General features: G+C 43.3%; 1 protein-coding gene across 1 annotated transcript in view; it reads left to right on the top strand.

Moving 5' to 3' along the window:
- palmdb (palmdelphin b) overlaps window positions 1–18156 on the top strand; it is an 84485-nt gene that overhangs the window by 22247 nt on the left and 44082 nt on the right. Inside the window, exons 3-5 of the mRNA XM_079575916.1 lie at window positions 3262–3342; window positions 3861–3985; window positions 6152–6266. Of these exons, the coding sequence (XP_079432042.1) occupies window positions 3262–3342; window positions 3861–3985; window positions 6152–6266 (321 nt within the window). The remainder of the gene's footprint in view (window positions 1–3261; window positions 3343–3860; window positions 3986–6151; window positions 6267–18156) is intronic.

Raw genomic sequence — 18156 nt, forward strand, 5'->3', positions numbered from 1 at the left:
TCGGGTGTCGATCTCAAGCTCATGCAGGCGAGGCTGGTGTCTCTCTCCAGCTCCTCGGGGCCTTGGGCGTTTGGATTGACCAGCTAGACTCAAAATGCTTGCGCTGAAAGCTCAGCGATCAAAAATGTTGTTGTCTTGTAGGAAAAATGCAAATGTTCTTAAAAGAAGTAACAGATAGTTACAAATCACGTCAATTGACGGGCTCAAACTTAAAATTTCTTGTGGTCCTTCTGAGACAAAGAGAGGTCAGAGTTCAGCGGGGGATGTCAGGCATGTGCTCCCTTCTGGCCTCTCCTTCTCCTTCTCCTGTCCAGCTCCAACTCTCACAAGAAGCTTTTTTTCTATGTACCCTTCCTTTAATACCGGGGGCGGTCCCTTTGTCTCCGCGGGACTCGACCAATCGATTCAGTCCGTAACCCGATATGACTGGGACCCAAGTCACGGTGGGAGGAAGGCTTATCTTGGGGAGAATTCAGGAAATACATTTCTATTGCGATAAACACATTAACAACTTCACAAACTTTCCAAATGCATTACCAACATTTGGACAGTATGTATGTACATTGCATCTTTGTTGACCTGGGGAAGAATTCATCATTAGAACAGATTGGTTGAGTTCATTCTCACTGTTCATGAATTAAAGAATTGGCTTATTACTCAAATCGGATGTTTGAGATTCAGTCTTTAGTCCAATTCGAAGGTCAATAAAGAGTTCTCGTCTCTGGTTGTGAAGGTTAAAGGATAAGATCATCAGTTCTTCATTTTCATCTGATCAGCCATTCACAAGACAGGAAGTGAAGACATTCCGAAGCCATAAAATGGCCTGGGGGTTTTGGAGTGGGGGTTTTGCTCATCTCCGGTATGTGGTAACCATGGCGATAGGGCATAGGTCACCTTCACACGCAACACTATAGTATAAAGCTATTGTGGAGCTTTATGCTTCTCAATAACTTTATCCCAGACCTGTCTGGTGTGTTCTTGGACTTCATGATGCTTCTGCTCCACAATAGTCTCTAACAGACCTGAGACCATCACAGAGCAGCTGTATTTGAACTGACATTAGATTACACACAGGTTGACTCGATTTAGTCATAAGGTCAACATGTGATCATTCAGAAGGCTTCTGAAGGCAATTGGTGCACTAAAAGGAAAGGGGGGGCGGTACTTTTGCACATCACACTTTTCTTTTTTTTTCTTTTATTACATTCATTATGTCTTCTTGAGTAATACACTTTAGTTTTCCGTCTTCGTCAGAGGCGTCTCCCGACGTGCCTGATGCATCTCTTATTGGGATGTAAAGATAGTAGATAGAAAGTAGAGATGAGGGCGCCTTTACCCTGGCGCACACATGGGACGCACTTCTCCACTAACCAGCACTCGGCGGGAGGCGTGGCCACACTGACAGGTTTATTGCTTATGTCAGTGTGGCCACGCCTGGGAACAACAACATCCCAATAAGAGACGCATCATGCACGTCGGGAGACGCCTCTGACGAAGACGGAAGTAGTTCCTTGTCCGTCGAAACCAGTGGGGGGGTCCGCCCCTTTACAGCCGTCTCCAGTACGTGCTAGTGGCAGGCCGTGGTATTGCAGCCAGCAGCCCAAAAAGCCCTTTTTGTCATAGACACTCATGTAAAAGGAGCAGCCTGTAAAATGGTCCACAGGGCATCTGGAGTTTCAGACTGGGGCAAATATATTTCTTTAAAATTACTATTTTTAGGGCATGGACTTTTTTTCTTAGTAAAAAAATTGTAAAGCATCAAAAATACATTTTTAAAAGTTTTCTAATGACGTGACGTCACCAGGGCCGCAGACGTGCGCGAGCGTGTGCGTGATGACTCATGAACGAGCAGATTCTCCCTCGTGTGATTTAGCGGCTGAAGTCTGAGCAAAACAAATGAACTGGACTAAAAACAAGGATAAACGCGAAATAACAAACATCTCAAGTAAGTTTATGTTTATCTAAGTCTTTAGCCAAAAACTAAATACGAAATGTATGATGAATATAGCATGTGTTTATAGCATTGGATTATGGTTAATAAGAAACAACTAGTCTACATGTTATTAAACTCATTTCTGAAAATTAAATAATGGCACTAATAACCTGTAACTGTTTTATTAATTAAAAAAATACTAGCAGCATTTAATGTACACCATTATTTGTGTAAGTAGAATGAAACACAAAAAAATGCATGATTTCCGCATCTGTCCTGGATCCAGTACAGTACAGGACAGTACAGATAAATGCTATATAAAAAACAATATCTCACATTTTACCAATGAAAATGTAATATAAAACACTTTTGCAGCGCTCATTCTTTGTATTTCAGCCAAACAATTCTAGTTGTGATGTTATACTAGCAAATACAGTGAAGTAACAACTCGATTTTTATCAATTCTATCACAATATCAAGACTTCCAGCACTTACGAAACTTCCCAGAAAAGTGACCGAGCGGAAGTTCATGAGCGCGGCTACGTACGTTCGAAGGGCCGCTAAGCGCCCGGTTGTTCCAAGAGCGGCTAAACTAGCTTTTTAAGCCCCGCACTGACAAACTAACCCCCTAAGTCATCGTAGCATAGCAGTTTATTCGCCTGAAATGGCCTTAAAAAAACATTTTGTATTTAAAGAACGATGATATTAAGAGATTTGACTTTTTGCCTAATGGCGTCCGCTCGGCTCTGAGGCTTCGTCGGCAGCCGTGCGCTCTCACGCTGCTTTCACCCACTTGGGCCGTGGGGAGCATAGATACAGGTGACGCGTCATACGGGTACTTTGGGCCGTTATGGCGGACGAAACTGGAGTCATGCGCCACTGAGCACCGCTATGTAAAGAGATAGGAGCTGGGACAACATGCCTCTTCCATGTATATATTTCTATGGTCGAAACACGTAAGGTATTTGAACAGCTTTGTTTGTTTCTACCTAGTGACTTTCAAAAAGAAACCAAAAAACTAGTTTTATTTTTTTTATTTATAAAAAAAATCTAAATCATGTATACATTTCATTTCACTTCACAATTGTGTGTCACTTTGTGTGTGTCTTTCACATAAAATGTGGTCCATAATATGGCAAAATGTCTAAAAGTTAAAGGGCCCATATTCTGCATACATTATATTTTTTATTTATTTATCAACCAGTTAAATAATTATCACTTTAACTATGGCATTGTAGGATTCATTCATTTATTTACATTTACAACAAAATAAATGTGTTGCAATGTATTATCAAGCCCCATTGAAGAGTTTGTGCATGTGTGTCCAGGACAAGAGGAGGATCCGAGAGGACATCAGACACAAGAGGAGGGACATCGAGGAGGAGAAACTCAAACTGCAGTACATCAAGGTACTACCAAACTGTAGTACATCTAGGTATTCTCCAATTACAGTACACTAAGATACTCTCAAACTGCAGTAAATTAATGTAGTACTCACTATATTTTTATACAAATAAACACAGACATTTTGTCCCATATTCTTGTCTGGATTCCTTTTTTCCACACTATAAAGACAGTTATTTACAATAGACTCAGCCTTTAATGCAGCCACCAGAGGGCAGCATACCCTCACATACACCTACCACACTGAAGTACAGTAGGCAAGGCAAGGCAACTTTATTTATACCGCGCATTTCGTACACAAGGCAACTCAATGCGCCTTACAAAAGAAAGTATACAAACATAGTAAACTGTGAGGGTGAATGGTAGTCTTTATGAGGCACTATCAGACTTCCACTATAGGTTTACAAATGTCTCCTTATTAGCCAGTTACTCCACTGTAGCTTTACCTTCTTCTGTAAATTCAGCCTTTATGCTCATGTTCTCTCTGAGCTGAACATAGGTATGTGTGATTTGTGTCCCGCAGAAGAAGTCTCTGAGGGAGCAGTGGCTGATGGAGGGGCTCCAGTCTGAGGAGGAGCAGGAGACCATGAAGCTCCAAGCCCAGGATGAGCTTCAGCGGACTACCCAGTTACAGAGCAATATACTCAGGTCAAAACCTGTATACACTACCCAGTTACAGAGCAATATACTCAGGTCAAAACCTGTACACACTACCCAGTTACAGAGCAATATACTCAGGTCAAAACCTGTACACACTACCCAGTTACAGAGCAATATACTCAGGTCAAAACCTGTACACAACATCCAGCTACAGAACATTTAAGTTAATATTGCAAGAATTGAGAACATTTGACCATAAATTGTGTCATTCCAATGAAATAAGATGATTTTTGTCTTTTTGCAGTGCGGTCAGATATTCATATTTTTCCCCCTCTGGGCAATGAGATGTTTTTCTTGTTTTGACTAAAATCAAGGTTGATTTGATGTGCATACCATCTACACATTTTCTATAGTGAGCGACATCCAGGTCATGTTCAAATGTCTGAACTTAATTCAAGTGCAGTCACTTTCAGCCTATCTCTATAGCACACAGTGGAGACAGTGTTGGTGCTGGATATGGAAAGACTGAAAGAATAATTACTCTGTGGGTCTCCGTGAGCCTTTGTCAGGTCTATTGACTGACATTTCAAAGATTATAGAATATAATTGTAGTCTATTCAAATTAATAAAAGACATTTGTGCAGCTGTGAAACAATGGGAGTCCCAATCAAGCATGTCTACAAAGTGAGTCCCTATAATCAGCCGCATGTGTGGGTCTGATCCCAGTCTGAGACCCTCTTTAACATAGTGGACTGAGACCAGATGGGTGTTGTGTAACCACCTGTCCCATGTTTAGTAGCAGTGCGCAGCTACTTTTGCCTTTGTCCAGCTCTATTTAGGCCTGAAGTGTGTGCTCTCCAACCAAAATTGCAATTTGAATTAAAATGATGAACAAAAAACAAATGTTTCTTTGCAATGATCACGGCGTGCATGATTATAAACAACAAACATGTTCTGGAAGGCCACTGGGAAGGGTTTCAGAGCTCAGTCGTTTCTCCATCTATTTTTTAGCTTCCGTGTTACATGTCTGCCTTGCTTGCCCCATCACACGTCACACATTTGTCCAACATTGACTTTACAGTTGAGTAAGGATTGAGTAAGGACCTGTTAGACATTAACAGAGCATAGAGCAAAGAAGGACAACTGCTTTGGGTTTTTTTCTTTTCCCCTTTCTCATCTGAGTCCCAGACAGTTGTAGAGAGAGCAGGTTTCATATGTTATTTACTTGCTACAATAACAAAATGTTTCCCTTAGTTTTGGGGTCACTGGGCGATAGTGGCTCAGATGGTAGAGCAGATCGTCAAATAAGGGAGAGGTTGGCGGTTCAAATCACTGCTACTGCAAATGTTGACCATTGTTGTATCCTTCACCCACTGCCCTTGTGATGGTGGTGGTGATGGGCGGAGTTGGCACACAAAAGATGGTCATTTTTTACTGCAAATGTTTGAATTACACTCTATTATGACCTCAAGAACAAACATTTTCGTCTCAGGAAGAGCTACATTAAGGTTTGGAGCCTAAAAAAAGTTGTAGTGCACGCTAAAAAAAAAACTTGTGAATGAATAATGACTACAGTGTGGCGCTTTGAGAAACTTGGTAAAACAGACTTGTAAAGCGCAAAACAAGTGTAAACACAAAGGCCTGTTCTATGCTACTGTCAGGTCCATAAATATTGAGATATTTTAATTTTAATTTTATTCTATTTGGTCAAGACAGTGCATGTTAATGAACATACATGGGTCTCATGCATGTAAACACGCCACACTGGATTGTAGCCTCGGGCTAATTTCCATCCGTAGTTTTTATGTTTTTGGCTCTATAAGCCACCACAATGGATTTCAAATGAAACACCTAATTGGATGAACGCTGTAGGAACTACAAGCGTTTTTATGTGAGCCTCCCACTTTTTAAAGGACCAAAAGTAATGGACACAGACGTCACCGGACGTAGACTGTACAGTCAATTACAGTCAAATAGGCTGTAATTGACTGTAAAGGGTTTACATCCAAATATTAAAAAGGAAAATGTTTGGCTCATAATTGTTGCTTTGTCCCATTTTGATCACATGGAGGTTCAGTTCTTAGCCTCTGTGACTGCTGCCGCACCACTACAGGCCAAACAGCGAATATCCAGGAAAACCTTACACAGACACAGAACAACCTCATCAAGCCCAGAAATACGATATGAAAATGACTGATGTGTTTATGTGTCCAGGATGGAGAAGGAGATGGAGGAGCTGGAGGCTGAGGAGCTGAACATCTCGGCCAACGAGGAGGCCATTCTGAGGAGGCTAAAGGAAGTGGAGCGGACCACGGAGGACATCATCAAGGTACCACAGCCGGGTCACATGTACCTCCACCACACAGCCGGGTCACACGTACCTCCACCACACAGCCGGGTCACATGTACGTCCAGCACACAGCCGGGTCACACGCCCCACCAGCACACAGCCGGGTCACACGTACGTCCAGCACACAGCCGGGTCACACGTAACACCAGCACACAGCCGGGTCACACGTACCTCCAGCACACAGCCGGGTCACATGCCCCACCAGCACACAGCCGGGTCACACGTAACACCAGCACACAGCCGGGTCACACGTAACACCAGCACACAGCCGGGTCACACGTACCTCCAGCACACAGCCGGGTCACATGCCCCACCAGCACACAGCCGGGTCACACGTAACACCAGCACACAGCCGGGTCACACGCCCCACCAGCACACAGCCGGGTCACACGTACGTCCAGCACACAGCCGGGTCACACGTAACACCAGCACACAGCCGGGTCACACGTAACACCAGCACACAGCCGGGTCACACATAACACCAGCACACAGCCGGGTCACATGCCCCACCAGCACACAGCCGGGTCACACGTAACACCAGCACACAGCCGGGTCACATGTACCTCCAGCACACAGCCGGGTCACATGTACCTCCAGCACACAGCCGGGTCACACGTAACACCAGCACACAGCCGGGTCACACGTAACACCAGCACACAGCCGGGTCACACGTAACACCAGCACACAGCCGGGTCACATGTACCTCCAGCACACAGCCGAGTCACATGTACCTCCAGCACACAGCCGGGTCACATGTACCTCCAGCACACAGCCGGGTCACACGTACCTCCAGCACACAGCCGGGTCACACGTAACACCAGCACACAGCCGGGTCACATGTACCTCCAGCACACAGCCGGGTCACACGTAACACCAGCACACAGCCGGGTCACACGTAACACCAGCACACAGCCGGGTCACACGTAACACCAGCACACAGCCGGGTCACACGTAACACCAGCACACAGCCGGGTCACATGTACCTCCAGCACACAGCCGGGTCACACGTACGTCCAGCACACAGCCGGGTCACACGTAACACCAGCACACAGCCGGGTCACACGTAACACCAGCACACAGCCGGGTCACATGTACCTCCAGCACACAGCCGGGTCACATGTACCTCCAGCACACAGCTGGATCACATGTACCTCCAGCACACAGCTGGATCACATGTACGTCCAGCACACAGCCGGGTCACATGTACGTCCAGCACACAGCTGGGTCACATGTATGTCCAGCACACAGCTGGATCACATGTATGTCCAGCACACAGCCGGGTCACATGTACGTCCAGCACACAGCTGGATCACATGTACGTCCAGCACACAGCCGGGTCACATGTACGTCCAGCACACAGCTGGATCACATGTACGTCCAGCACACAGCCCAGTCACATGTACGTCCAGCACACAGCCCAGTCACATGTACATCCAGCACACAGCCGGGTCACATGTACGTCCAGCACACAGCCGGGTCACATGTACGTCCAGCACACAGCTGGGTCACATGTACGTCCAGCACACAGCCGGGTCACATGTACGTCCAGCACACAGCCGGGTCACATGTACGTCCAGCACACAGCTGGGTCACATGTACGTCCAGCACACAGCCGGGTCACATGTTTCTGTGACCCTGCTGATATACAGTGGTTGTATCTTGTCTGAATGGCAGTTATGTGAGTTTTTCAGTAGCATTTGTAAATTGGTAAACTGTGCCCTCTGCTGGCCATCCATCAATAGTCCACCAGTAAGAGAAAATCATAGTTTTTATGGTTTCTATTATTGTAATAATAATAATAATAATAATAATAATAATAATAATAATAATAATAATAATAATAATAATAATAATAATAATAATAATAAAACCACAACAACTATCACTACTACCACCTGTACTACTTTCTTCATTGCCCTTGTTTGCATTTGCATTTTTAATCAGAGTATTAAGTATTTAGCAAGTAAACAACCTCAACCAAGAGTATTTTTCCATACAATCAAAAGTGCAATTGACAAAACCCACTACTGTTACTATTACTGTTACTATTACTATTACTACTACTACTACTACTACTACTACTACTACTACTACTACTACTACTACTACTACTACTACTACTAACTACTACTACTAGTACTAGTACTAGTAGTAGTGCTACAACTAGCCTACTTTATTCTACTACTATACTGCAACGACCACTGCTACAAGATTTTTTTTCATCAGAATGTTGTATGATAGTACTTTTAGCTCAGAGCCTCACGGCTGAGGTTGATGTTTTTTGCCCGCAAATATTTTCTAGTGCGCTCCAGGCCTTTTATTTCCTGTAGGCTAATATACAGGGAATACAGTTGTGCTCAAAAGTTTTCTTACCCTGGCAGAAACTTTATCACTCATAGTAAGTGGTTATGTGAAGCCATTTATGGTGAAATAACTGAGTTTGCTCTTTTTAAATCTTAATGAAAAAAGAAAGTACCAACAAGACCCTGATCCAAAGTTTACATAGCCCCGTTCTGTGTATTGCCTCCTTTAACATCAATGACAGCTTGGTGTCTTTTGTGGTCATTGTGGAGAAGGTTCTGTTTATAATCTGATGGTAAAGCGGCCCGGTCTTCTTGATCATAAACTTTTGATCAGGGTCATTTTGGTATTTTGTTTTTTGATTGTGATTTAAAAAGAGTAAACTTAGTTATTTCACCACAAATGGCTTCACACATCCACAAACTACGAGTAAAAAAAAACTGTCTGTGTTATCATTCATATTCTCTGAAAAACAGTCAAAAAATCTAAAATTACTGCCAGGGTAATTAAACTTTTGAGCATGACTGAATTAGACTGGGGTCTGATCAGTACGTCATCATTCCATTGTAGCAGTTTTGTTTACGATGGAAAACTCCTGTTTGCTATATTATACAGTACTACCACTACTATGAATACTATTACTATTATTACTGCTACAACTAACAGGGTTGCAGAGTGTGAGCGGTGTGTTCTTGATGTAACCCTGTAACATCTTGCTGCGCGTAAATGTCACGTTGTGCTGCACTCACACTGAAGGACTGAGTGGGCTGCACAGAACTCACTGTAAAAGCATCTGAAGTACACAGGTTCACACAGAGACGTAGTGAGCTCCGGGCTCTTTGTGAGCGCCCTCTGACCCTGCGCATTGATTATGTCAGTTTGTGTTGACACCCAGTGCTCTTTTTGACCTGCAGGAGCTCAACGTGGACCCACTCTCAGGTAAACCCTTTAACTCTGGATTAGACATGCAGATAAACTAAGAGGTGAAGTACAGGTATGACCCATATGACCAGAGCCGTTTTCAGCTTTTCACGCTTTGGAAAGTAGGACACCTTTGCCCTGACACTACTCCAGGTCTGTTGCTGTCAAAAGCGCAAGTTATTAAAGTCAATTTTACACAATGCATCCCCTTTAAAGAAATGTTTTTAAAATGATCCCAAACATAGATGATCAAATGCAGTTATGCATAGCATCAGCAAAGGGGGCACTGCTGTGCTCCTCTGGGGTATAAAGTTTACTGTACTGAACTATCATTGCTGCCCCAGAAACAGATTTACAAGTCACAATTATGCATGATATCATGTCCACTTTAACAGACTGAGACTTAAAAAGACAAAAAGAAGCACCAAAGAGCTGGAAACGGCCCGGCATATGATCAGAGAAGATCAGATATTTTAAGAGCTGAGTATGAGCTAATGAAATGCTAATGAAATGCTAATGAAACTAATTTACAAAGCAGTGAATGTGTGGTAATCATTAACCTTCAAAGTACTAAAATAAACAGCACATGTAGCTGTTTAGAATGGCTTGACTGTGTGGTACTGTGTTAAGGGAAAGACTGCTTATACGATTAACAAAAGGAAAGGAGCAAAGCAACACTATGCAGGACAGCATTTCAAAAAGTATCACTGTATCACAGTAAACCTCAGCAATAGAAGGTATGCGGATGACATTCCATCATGGCAACAGCATAGCAACAGAGGCCACATGAGACAAGTCTGTGTTTATATTTGACACTCACACGTGGCCACTCTCAGTGGGATTGTTAAGTGATGATGTCATCTCTCTACATCCGGGTCCCTACTCTCTATAATGGGAGTTTGCTGATTTGAACTAGCTATAGAGAGAAACATCTGATCGCACAGAAATAAGACTTTTCCCTGAGTAAGGCCGTTCTGACATTAATGATCACATTTTTTTTTTTTCATACACACAGTGAAGGCCTATTATGAATATAATCATATATTCATTTTTCCTTGAGCTATGGTGATATATTATTCTAATTGGGTGTAAAACAGTTTTTGGCCTTTTATTTGCTGTTATTTCAGCAGATTAGGAAGTAGCTTGGTTATTTTGTGTGATGTCACACCTAACAGATCAAACTGTATTACTCGGTTGTTTTGGTCGTTTTAGTCGCCATGTTTATGTTTTGCAATATTTGGAAATGTTGCACGTTTTGACTCCAACATGGCAACAGCAACTATAGTCTGACTAACTATAGACACACCATTTCCTGACTCACTCATTTGGCTTCTGTTGCCATGGGAACATTTTTTGGTTTTGGAGAGTAAGAGACAAAATGAATAAATGCTTTTTCTGTGCTTAATTCCTATTTATAAATATTGCCCAGGATGTGCAAGCTACCCACCACTCAGCAGCACCCCGGGTTCCCACAGCCTCGGTCGCCATGCTGTGACATCACCTGCATACTCTCTACCCTCTTTCAAAGCTATTGGCTCTGGGAGAATCAAGAACCTAAAACCCAAGAACCCAAATGACAGTCAGCATTATAAAAATAAGAAAAATGCTCTAAAATCAATCCTAACCCTGTACATATTCATGACTTGTATGTCAAAGGGCTCTTATATAGTGTTGCTTTTGAAAATGCTCGCAGTTAATCCACACTAACCTGCTTTTGTCCTGTGGTGAGCCCTGGAGTGTATGTCTGTCTGGTTCCTCTGCAGAAATGTCCTGGCCCTGCCCTCTGCCTGAAGACGACCTGTCAGACATCTTCATAGAACCTTTTCCTCAGACCTCGGCTCTGGACCAGGGACCGCAGGAGCCAAAGAGAGGTGACAAACGACCCCTACAGCACTCAACAATATGACAAATAATGATGCCACATGAAGGTCAGCATTACTCAGACGATGCTCAAATGGAATTAGCAGTTCTCAGACCTGCCATTGGAGGTGGGAGTGGAAGTTCACTAACAACAGGCCATACTGCAAATCCACCTCATCCACATTGGTTTCTTGAACATCTTTGGAATGTTCTGTATTGACGTGTCCGTGTCCATGCTGTTTTTTTACGTAGTTCTTTGTAAAACTATTGCCCTGGTAAGCTACTCCTTCTGAGGTCCCTCTTCACAGCTCATAATTTTTGTTTACTCAGTGTAATTCATTCTGAAATGGTACAAATATCCCCAAATCAAAAATTGTAACTTCTCTCACGGCTGATCAGTGGTGTTTAGTGCTCTGTCAATTCTGCAGAAGCCATTTGTGTCTTACTGACTTCATACCTGTGTAATCCTCCATGTTTGCTTTAACAGAAACCAATCATGCTTTTCCCTGTCCACGCAGGGAAGGTTCCTCTGTTTGTATAGAATAGGAAAAGAGTTGGCTGGCCAGGCTATGAAGTAAAAGGTGTCGATATCTTGGGCATAGAAACATAAAACTGCACAACAGAAAGCAAACATATAAAAGAACAAAACAAAAATCTTCGAAAACATCTTTATTATAAAGACACTGACAGAGGGTTTGCTATAGATAAAGAAAACATCTTTAAAATGACAATTCCTTTGTCATGTAATTAAGCCTTTGCTCATTTTGATGGTGGCTGAGTTACTTCATCTAGAGGGAGAATCCGGCTGCTAATTTTAGCCTTCATGTAGTGATTTGGCTAATCCTGAAACTTTGTCTGAACAAAGATGTTTTCAGCTTTGTGGATTTATAGGACTTTGTTAAGTTCCTTCAAATTGATTGTGCCCATTTTATGATCAGATTGAAATAGGCTTTGCGGAACAGAACCTCCCGGTGTTAATGGTGGGAGAATAACAACTTCATAAAGACTTTTATACAACAGTAAATGAAGTAAAACATTTGGCGTAACTATGCCACTTTCTGCATTTGTTAGCTCCACAGCTCTGCCTCTGACACTTAAGTTTTCTGCTGTAATTGTTTCTTTTGTCTGAGGAGAAGTAAATAGGGCTAATGTGGTGTTGGCGGACGTGGCTGTCGTCACAAAGCCTCTTGGAAATGCGCTCTTAACAGCCTTTCCATCTGCATAAATCACTCCTCCATTAGCCTGCGCGGCCTTCAAGTGCCGCCACACAAGTCTGTAAATCGGAGCGCTGGTCGTCATGGTGACCGAGCGAACACTAGGTTGGAAGCTGTGCTTAACAGCCACAGAAGCACACCTCTGTCTGTCAGAACACATCATGCTTTCAAGGCCAGCTCTGACTGAGATGGAAAATGGTCCGTGACACATTCTTTTCACGGTTTGTTTTGCAATTGGAAAGGATTTGCCTTTACAGCAGAGGACTGGGCCTCGATTTGTGATTTCATCTATTCTGTTAAGTTTTCTTACTGCAGATATGTTAGGCTAGTTTTTTCCAAAACAGTGGTACAAGGACAACAAGCAGTACATGAGCACTTAGCAGAGGGGACTCAGTGTTCCTTGCTTTGATTACTTTCTATGCTAATTCCCAACACCCGAGACACAGGGTATGACACAAACCTTAATTCAGAGTAGGAAGGCTTGGACTGCTTTAGTCTGTGAACAAATGAATGGGCAAATACTACATGACAGATTGATTACAGATTCACCTTTGCTAACCAAGTCCCTCCTCTGTTTCAGCCACCTTCGCCATGGAGATCAGCGTAGAGCTCGACAAACGAACCGGGAAAGCTCAGGTCATCTCCACCGCCACCGTTACTCCGGACATCATGCAGGGGAAAGGCCTGAAGGTTTATGAGGATGGGCGGAAATCTGTGTATGCGCTGCCCCCCGGTGGTGGTGGTGGTGATGGAGCTCAAGAGGTGTCTGAGATGACTCCCACGGACGTAGAAGAGCTGCTCCTTCAGGCCATAGATTGGAACGGAGACGTCCAATACCACCAGCCCGTGTACGCAGCCCCCTTCACCGGGACAAGCAGACCTTCAACTCCCCAGGCCTCCAGCAAGACCACAAGTCCCAGTTTGGTCCACAACAGAGGAATTGGAACACCAAATGTGTCCCATAGTCGAGCCGAGTCCAGACTAGAAGTGTGTGATGAGTTGGAAGAGTCCAATGGTGTGAATTACAACATACAAACAATGGATGACATAAGTGATGGTTCTTATGCCATGTTTGGTTCCATCAAAACCAGTTCAGAGTCTGCGACAGTTCCAACCCAGCCAAACCACAAGAACGTGGAAACAAGCCCTCTCAGGGCTACACAAAGATGCCAACTGGATGTCATCACAAAGTCTATGAATCGCAACCGACTCTCACCCTCATACATCAGTTCTTCAACGATGGACAAATACGCCAAAAGCAAAACTCCAAGCCCTTCCATTAGTTACTCTGAGTCAGTAATTGAAGATTTCCAAAAAGACATGGAATTTGATGTAATTCAAGCAAATAATCTGCAGAAGAATGTTGGTCAAACTTTGCTCCACGTCAATGATTATCGTAATTTGTCATCAGATGAAATGTCTCCAATTCAGACACCATTCCAGGTCAAAGAGAGTTCTCTCCGGGCTACTCACAGATATGAATTGGACCTAATTGAAAGATCTATGAACAAGAACAGAACCTCCCCCACGGAGACTGCAAAGCATCCTCTCAGCCAAAGCAAAACGCCAAGTCCTCCCCCTAGTCACAGAGAGCCCAGAATTGAATTAAAATCAAAAACAACTCCAACAAAGTCCGCAAACACCATAGAAGTATACTCGGACGTCCAAAGCGCACGCAGTGACCAAGAAGCAGCTTTGGTTTCTGTCAGGGAGAGCTCAAACAGGATGCCCACCCCAACCCAGCCGGTCTACAGGAACATAGAGACCAGTCGTCCATCTCCTCAAGAATACGGAACAGATGAGATCAATCTTGATAGAAACTCACCGACCTGTACGGAGAGTACAGCCTACAGTCTTTTGGAGGAGCTGGACCCTGGCGCAGTCACGATGATCTTCATGGGCTACGAAAACGTAGATGATGATGAGGAAGACTCCGTCCAGGCTGAGGTGGTGGTGATAGGAGACAGTGACGAAGAAGAAGGTTTAAACATGGAAGAGAACCCATCAACGATCTACCACCCGAACGGATGTACGAGCCGAGTCTACCAACCTTCGGCGAGGGACGGGAGGGGCTACGGCGAGGAGTTGCACAAGCCCACGTTCAGGCACAGAGCTTGCAAGAGCGCCCTCGGTTTGAAGGGTTCGCCACTGCAACAGAGCCAGAAGAATTTTGACATGTGTGTGACTGATAGATAGTGCTGATACTGTCCTCCTTGGGTCCTTTATGACCATATTAGAGCAGCACTTCAAGTATAACTGTAAATAGTTCATAATAAATAATGATGTGTTCTCATTTTGCCATCCTAACTTTGATAGAGAATATTGTCCTTGCAGGACTACGCTTCACATTTTAAGATATGCTTGTGATGCTTTGACAACTTAACTGCAACTTGTATCTGATCTTCCACATGGTGTACATTGTTCTTGGCCTGGAGTTAACATTTTACTTCCGTAGGCTGTTTGCAATAATTTGTTTAATTTGCTTATTGTGTGTCAAGTTGAAGAATTGACAATAAAACTAACTTTTATTCACTTTGAATGAGTTCTTTTGTTGTATGAGTGAAGTGGTGACTGAATGAATACGAACTTATGATTGAAGTCGATAAGGCATTGTTGTACAAATGTTGCTTATACTGGTCGGTTAAAGGCTGGCTTTATCAGTCTTGAGACAATTTTTCCTTGTCAAAGGGAGGAAAATGGAGACGCCCAAACGTGCCTTGGGCACCAAACTGACGAGCCAGCCCTGAATAAAATGGTTGATGTGGTACAGAATATGTAAGTTAGTAAGTGCTCTATTTGTCATTGGTGTTGGGTTAGTCCTTAGCCGCTGCGACTGAGCGCCCCGCCATTGTGGGCCGACCTGACCAGCATGTTTTTGGAGGTAGGGGAACCGGAGTACTGCCTTCAAAGCTTCGGTGCACCACCTCCTGGGTTTGTCCATTTCAGAGCGTGGTGCCCTGCACTGGTCAGCTCCTCCTTCCTCTTTGTCCTGTGCCGCTCCCTCCGTTCCACAACAGTCTTTCACCATCTTCTGATAAGAACGTAGCGGACAAATATAATCCGTCTGATGAAAATTAGTCAGAACAATTGTAGGGATAGAAGGCATGTGTGGTTTAGCTGCGAGTCTTGACCGGATAACTCCTTGTTTGTCCCTTTTTTGTTTCCTGTAGCTCCTCTGGTGATAACTCCACTGTGCTGCAGGTGTGGGGGGCTTTTGGTGCCTCTTCAGTGTTTCAGAAGAAGACATTTTTAGGTCTCAAATGTGTTTAGCTCATAAGCTAGCTGTTTGTTTACTTTAAAATAAAAGCTGTTTTCTTCATGTCTGGTGTGCACGGTAAACACCCACTGAACCTTCACAAAAACTCGGCAAAGATGTATAAAAGCATCCAGTATAACAATGTGGAACACAGAAACTACAAATGCAGCTCACAGAAAAAGGCAAAAATGGCGCTGTGCCAATCGAGAGGGAAGTCGCCGCTTGTTTACGCGTTGCCATGGACACATCGACAAAAATAAAAGTCCTCCATCATTGCCTCAGCCTAAACACCCCATGCACTTCTTGCTTGCGTGCTCATTAGGGTGGCCTTTCAAAAAGTAGTGACATTTGCGTCCGGATGCTTTTACAGCCATTAAATATCTTCCTCATCAAATCCGTGTGTGATTATGCTCCTTCTCAGAAAAAAAATGACTCACTCTCACGGAACAGCGAGCCCGCAGCCGCAGAACAAAAACAGGCTTATCTAACTGTGACTGAACAATGTTGTCGCCCAGAGCTTTACAAATGTGCAGGTACAGAATGAATCTCTCGCCAAGTGAATGTTCGTGCTAATAGAAATGTTTACAACAGGGATTTTCGATGTGATGAGCACAACACACAGAGAAGCGGCTTTTTGTCGCCTCTTAACCTCTATAGGAGCCTTATACTGTGACTGTATTTATGCTCTTTAACAATGTTATAAAATTGTTCAGTCGTCAAAAACATTTCTAGGGGAGGTTTTTGTGTCTGTTTTGCTGTAGGCCTATTCTAGTCTTGTTCAAATGTGTCTTTATTTCCCGCATCTACAGCTAAAGCCTACTCAAGGGTCACTGTTCTCCGCATTTGCAAAGCCCTTAAACCATCACTGGACCTGTTCTGAGCTGTTTATTGTGGCGCCACGGAGTTGTTGCCATGCCATTGGCCAAAATGGTGGCTTGTGTCTTGTGCTTTCTTAGGGTTATTGTCCCTGTTGCCAGTGAAGGGCACTCCAAAGCAACTCAGAGACACTTAGAAAGAGCAGTTCCTACACAGTTAATGTATTTCCACACACATGCATTTAAATGGTTACAAGTGAAATGTCAAAGCTAAGGCACCCAAAAGCACAGATGTATACAGCATGGCCTAAAGTGCACTGTTTTGACTTGGATTAATAAATCTCTTTATTTAGCACAAACAAAACATATTCTGTATGTTGCAGGATTTTCAGAAAGACTCTTGATGTTAATGTGAAGAGGCTAAATGTGTATAATTTCAAGGAAAACATTGTTGACGCCGTGTGATGCCGATTATCGATCGCTGTCGCTAATTATCGTGTGTGCATTAGAAAAGCTCATTAACCTGTTTCTCAGACTGAAGACTTAAACAGGAGGGTTTTCAGCCGTCCATGGGCCAATCCAGTCAACCCAATGAAAATCAGAGAAATATTAAACTGTTTCCAATGTTCCATGAGAACTCGCTGCTTTGTTGGCTCATCACTGCGTAGCGCCACACCCCCTTGGACTAAATGCTTTATTACAAAGTAAATCTTTGAATTAGGCTAACTATTTTAATTCATGGTGAACTCAACTTAAACTGATATCTTTTTGGGTTACAGATGACAGATAACCAACAATTAAATTGAATGATTTTTTGTCATTTTTCCCCATTTAGATTGGTCATATAAATCAGCCCAAAACATACTTAAAGATATATATTTGAAACATCTATGATTACTGACATAATTATGAGAATGCATGTATTGCAAAATTGCCATTTTACAGTATAATTACAATTATACTGTAAAACAAGACACATTTTGGTCTTGTTTTGGGGGGTTAAAAGCTCAACTATATCAGGCGAGGAATAAGAAATCCACAAATCTTTCTATACATAAATAAATAATTCATAAAATAGGATTACATTTTGTTGAGTGTCTATCTTTATACTCAGCGGGAGAGTGTTGGCATTGTGAGAAATGGAGAAATCAGGCCAGAAGCAGCATGTCTTTATTCTTACATAAGTCACTCAGGTGTTGATGTTCCAGAGACTCAGGACGACCACAGACCCAAGGACAGATGACTCACAGGCTCCAGCACACCACGGCACAGACCATTTTCTAAAACTAAATCATAATAATTAGTCTTATATAGCGCTTTTCGTGCATTATTCATTCACTCCAATACTCAGTGGTTGCTATTGTAGCCACACCTCCACTGGGGTAGACTGACTGAAGCGAGGCAGCCAATCTGTGCCATCGGCCCCTCTAACTACCACCAACCACTCACTCACACACAGCAGCCCAGGCTTCCTATTGTTTCCCAAATTCCTGCTGAGCTCT

The sequence above is a fragment of the Gobius niger genome (genome assembly GCF_951799975.1).
Source record: "Gobius niger genome assembly, chromosome: 18".
NCBI lineage: Eukaryota > Metazoa > Chordata > Actinopteri > Gobiiformes > Gobiidae > Gobius > Gobius niger.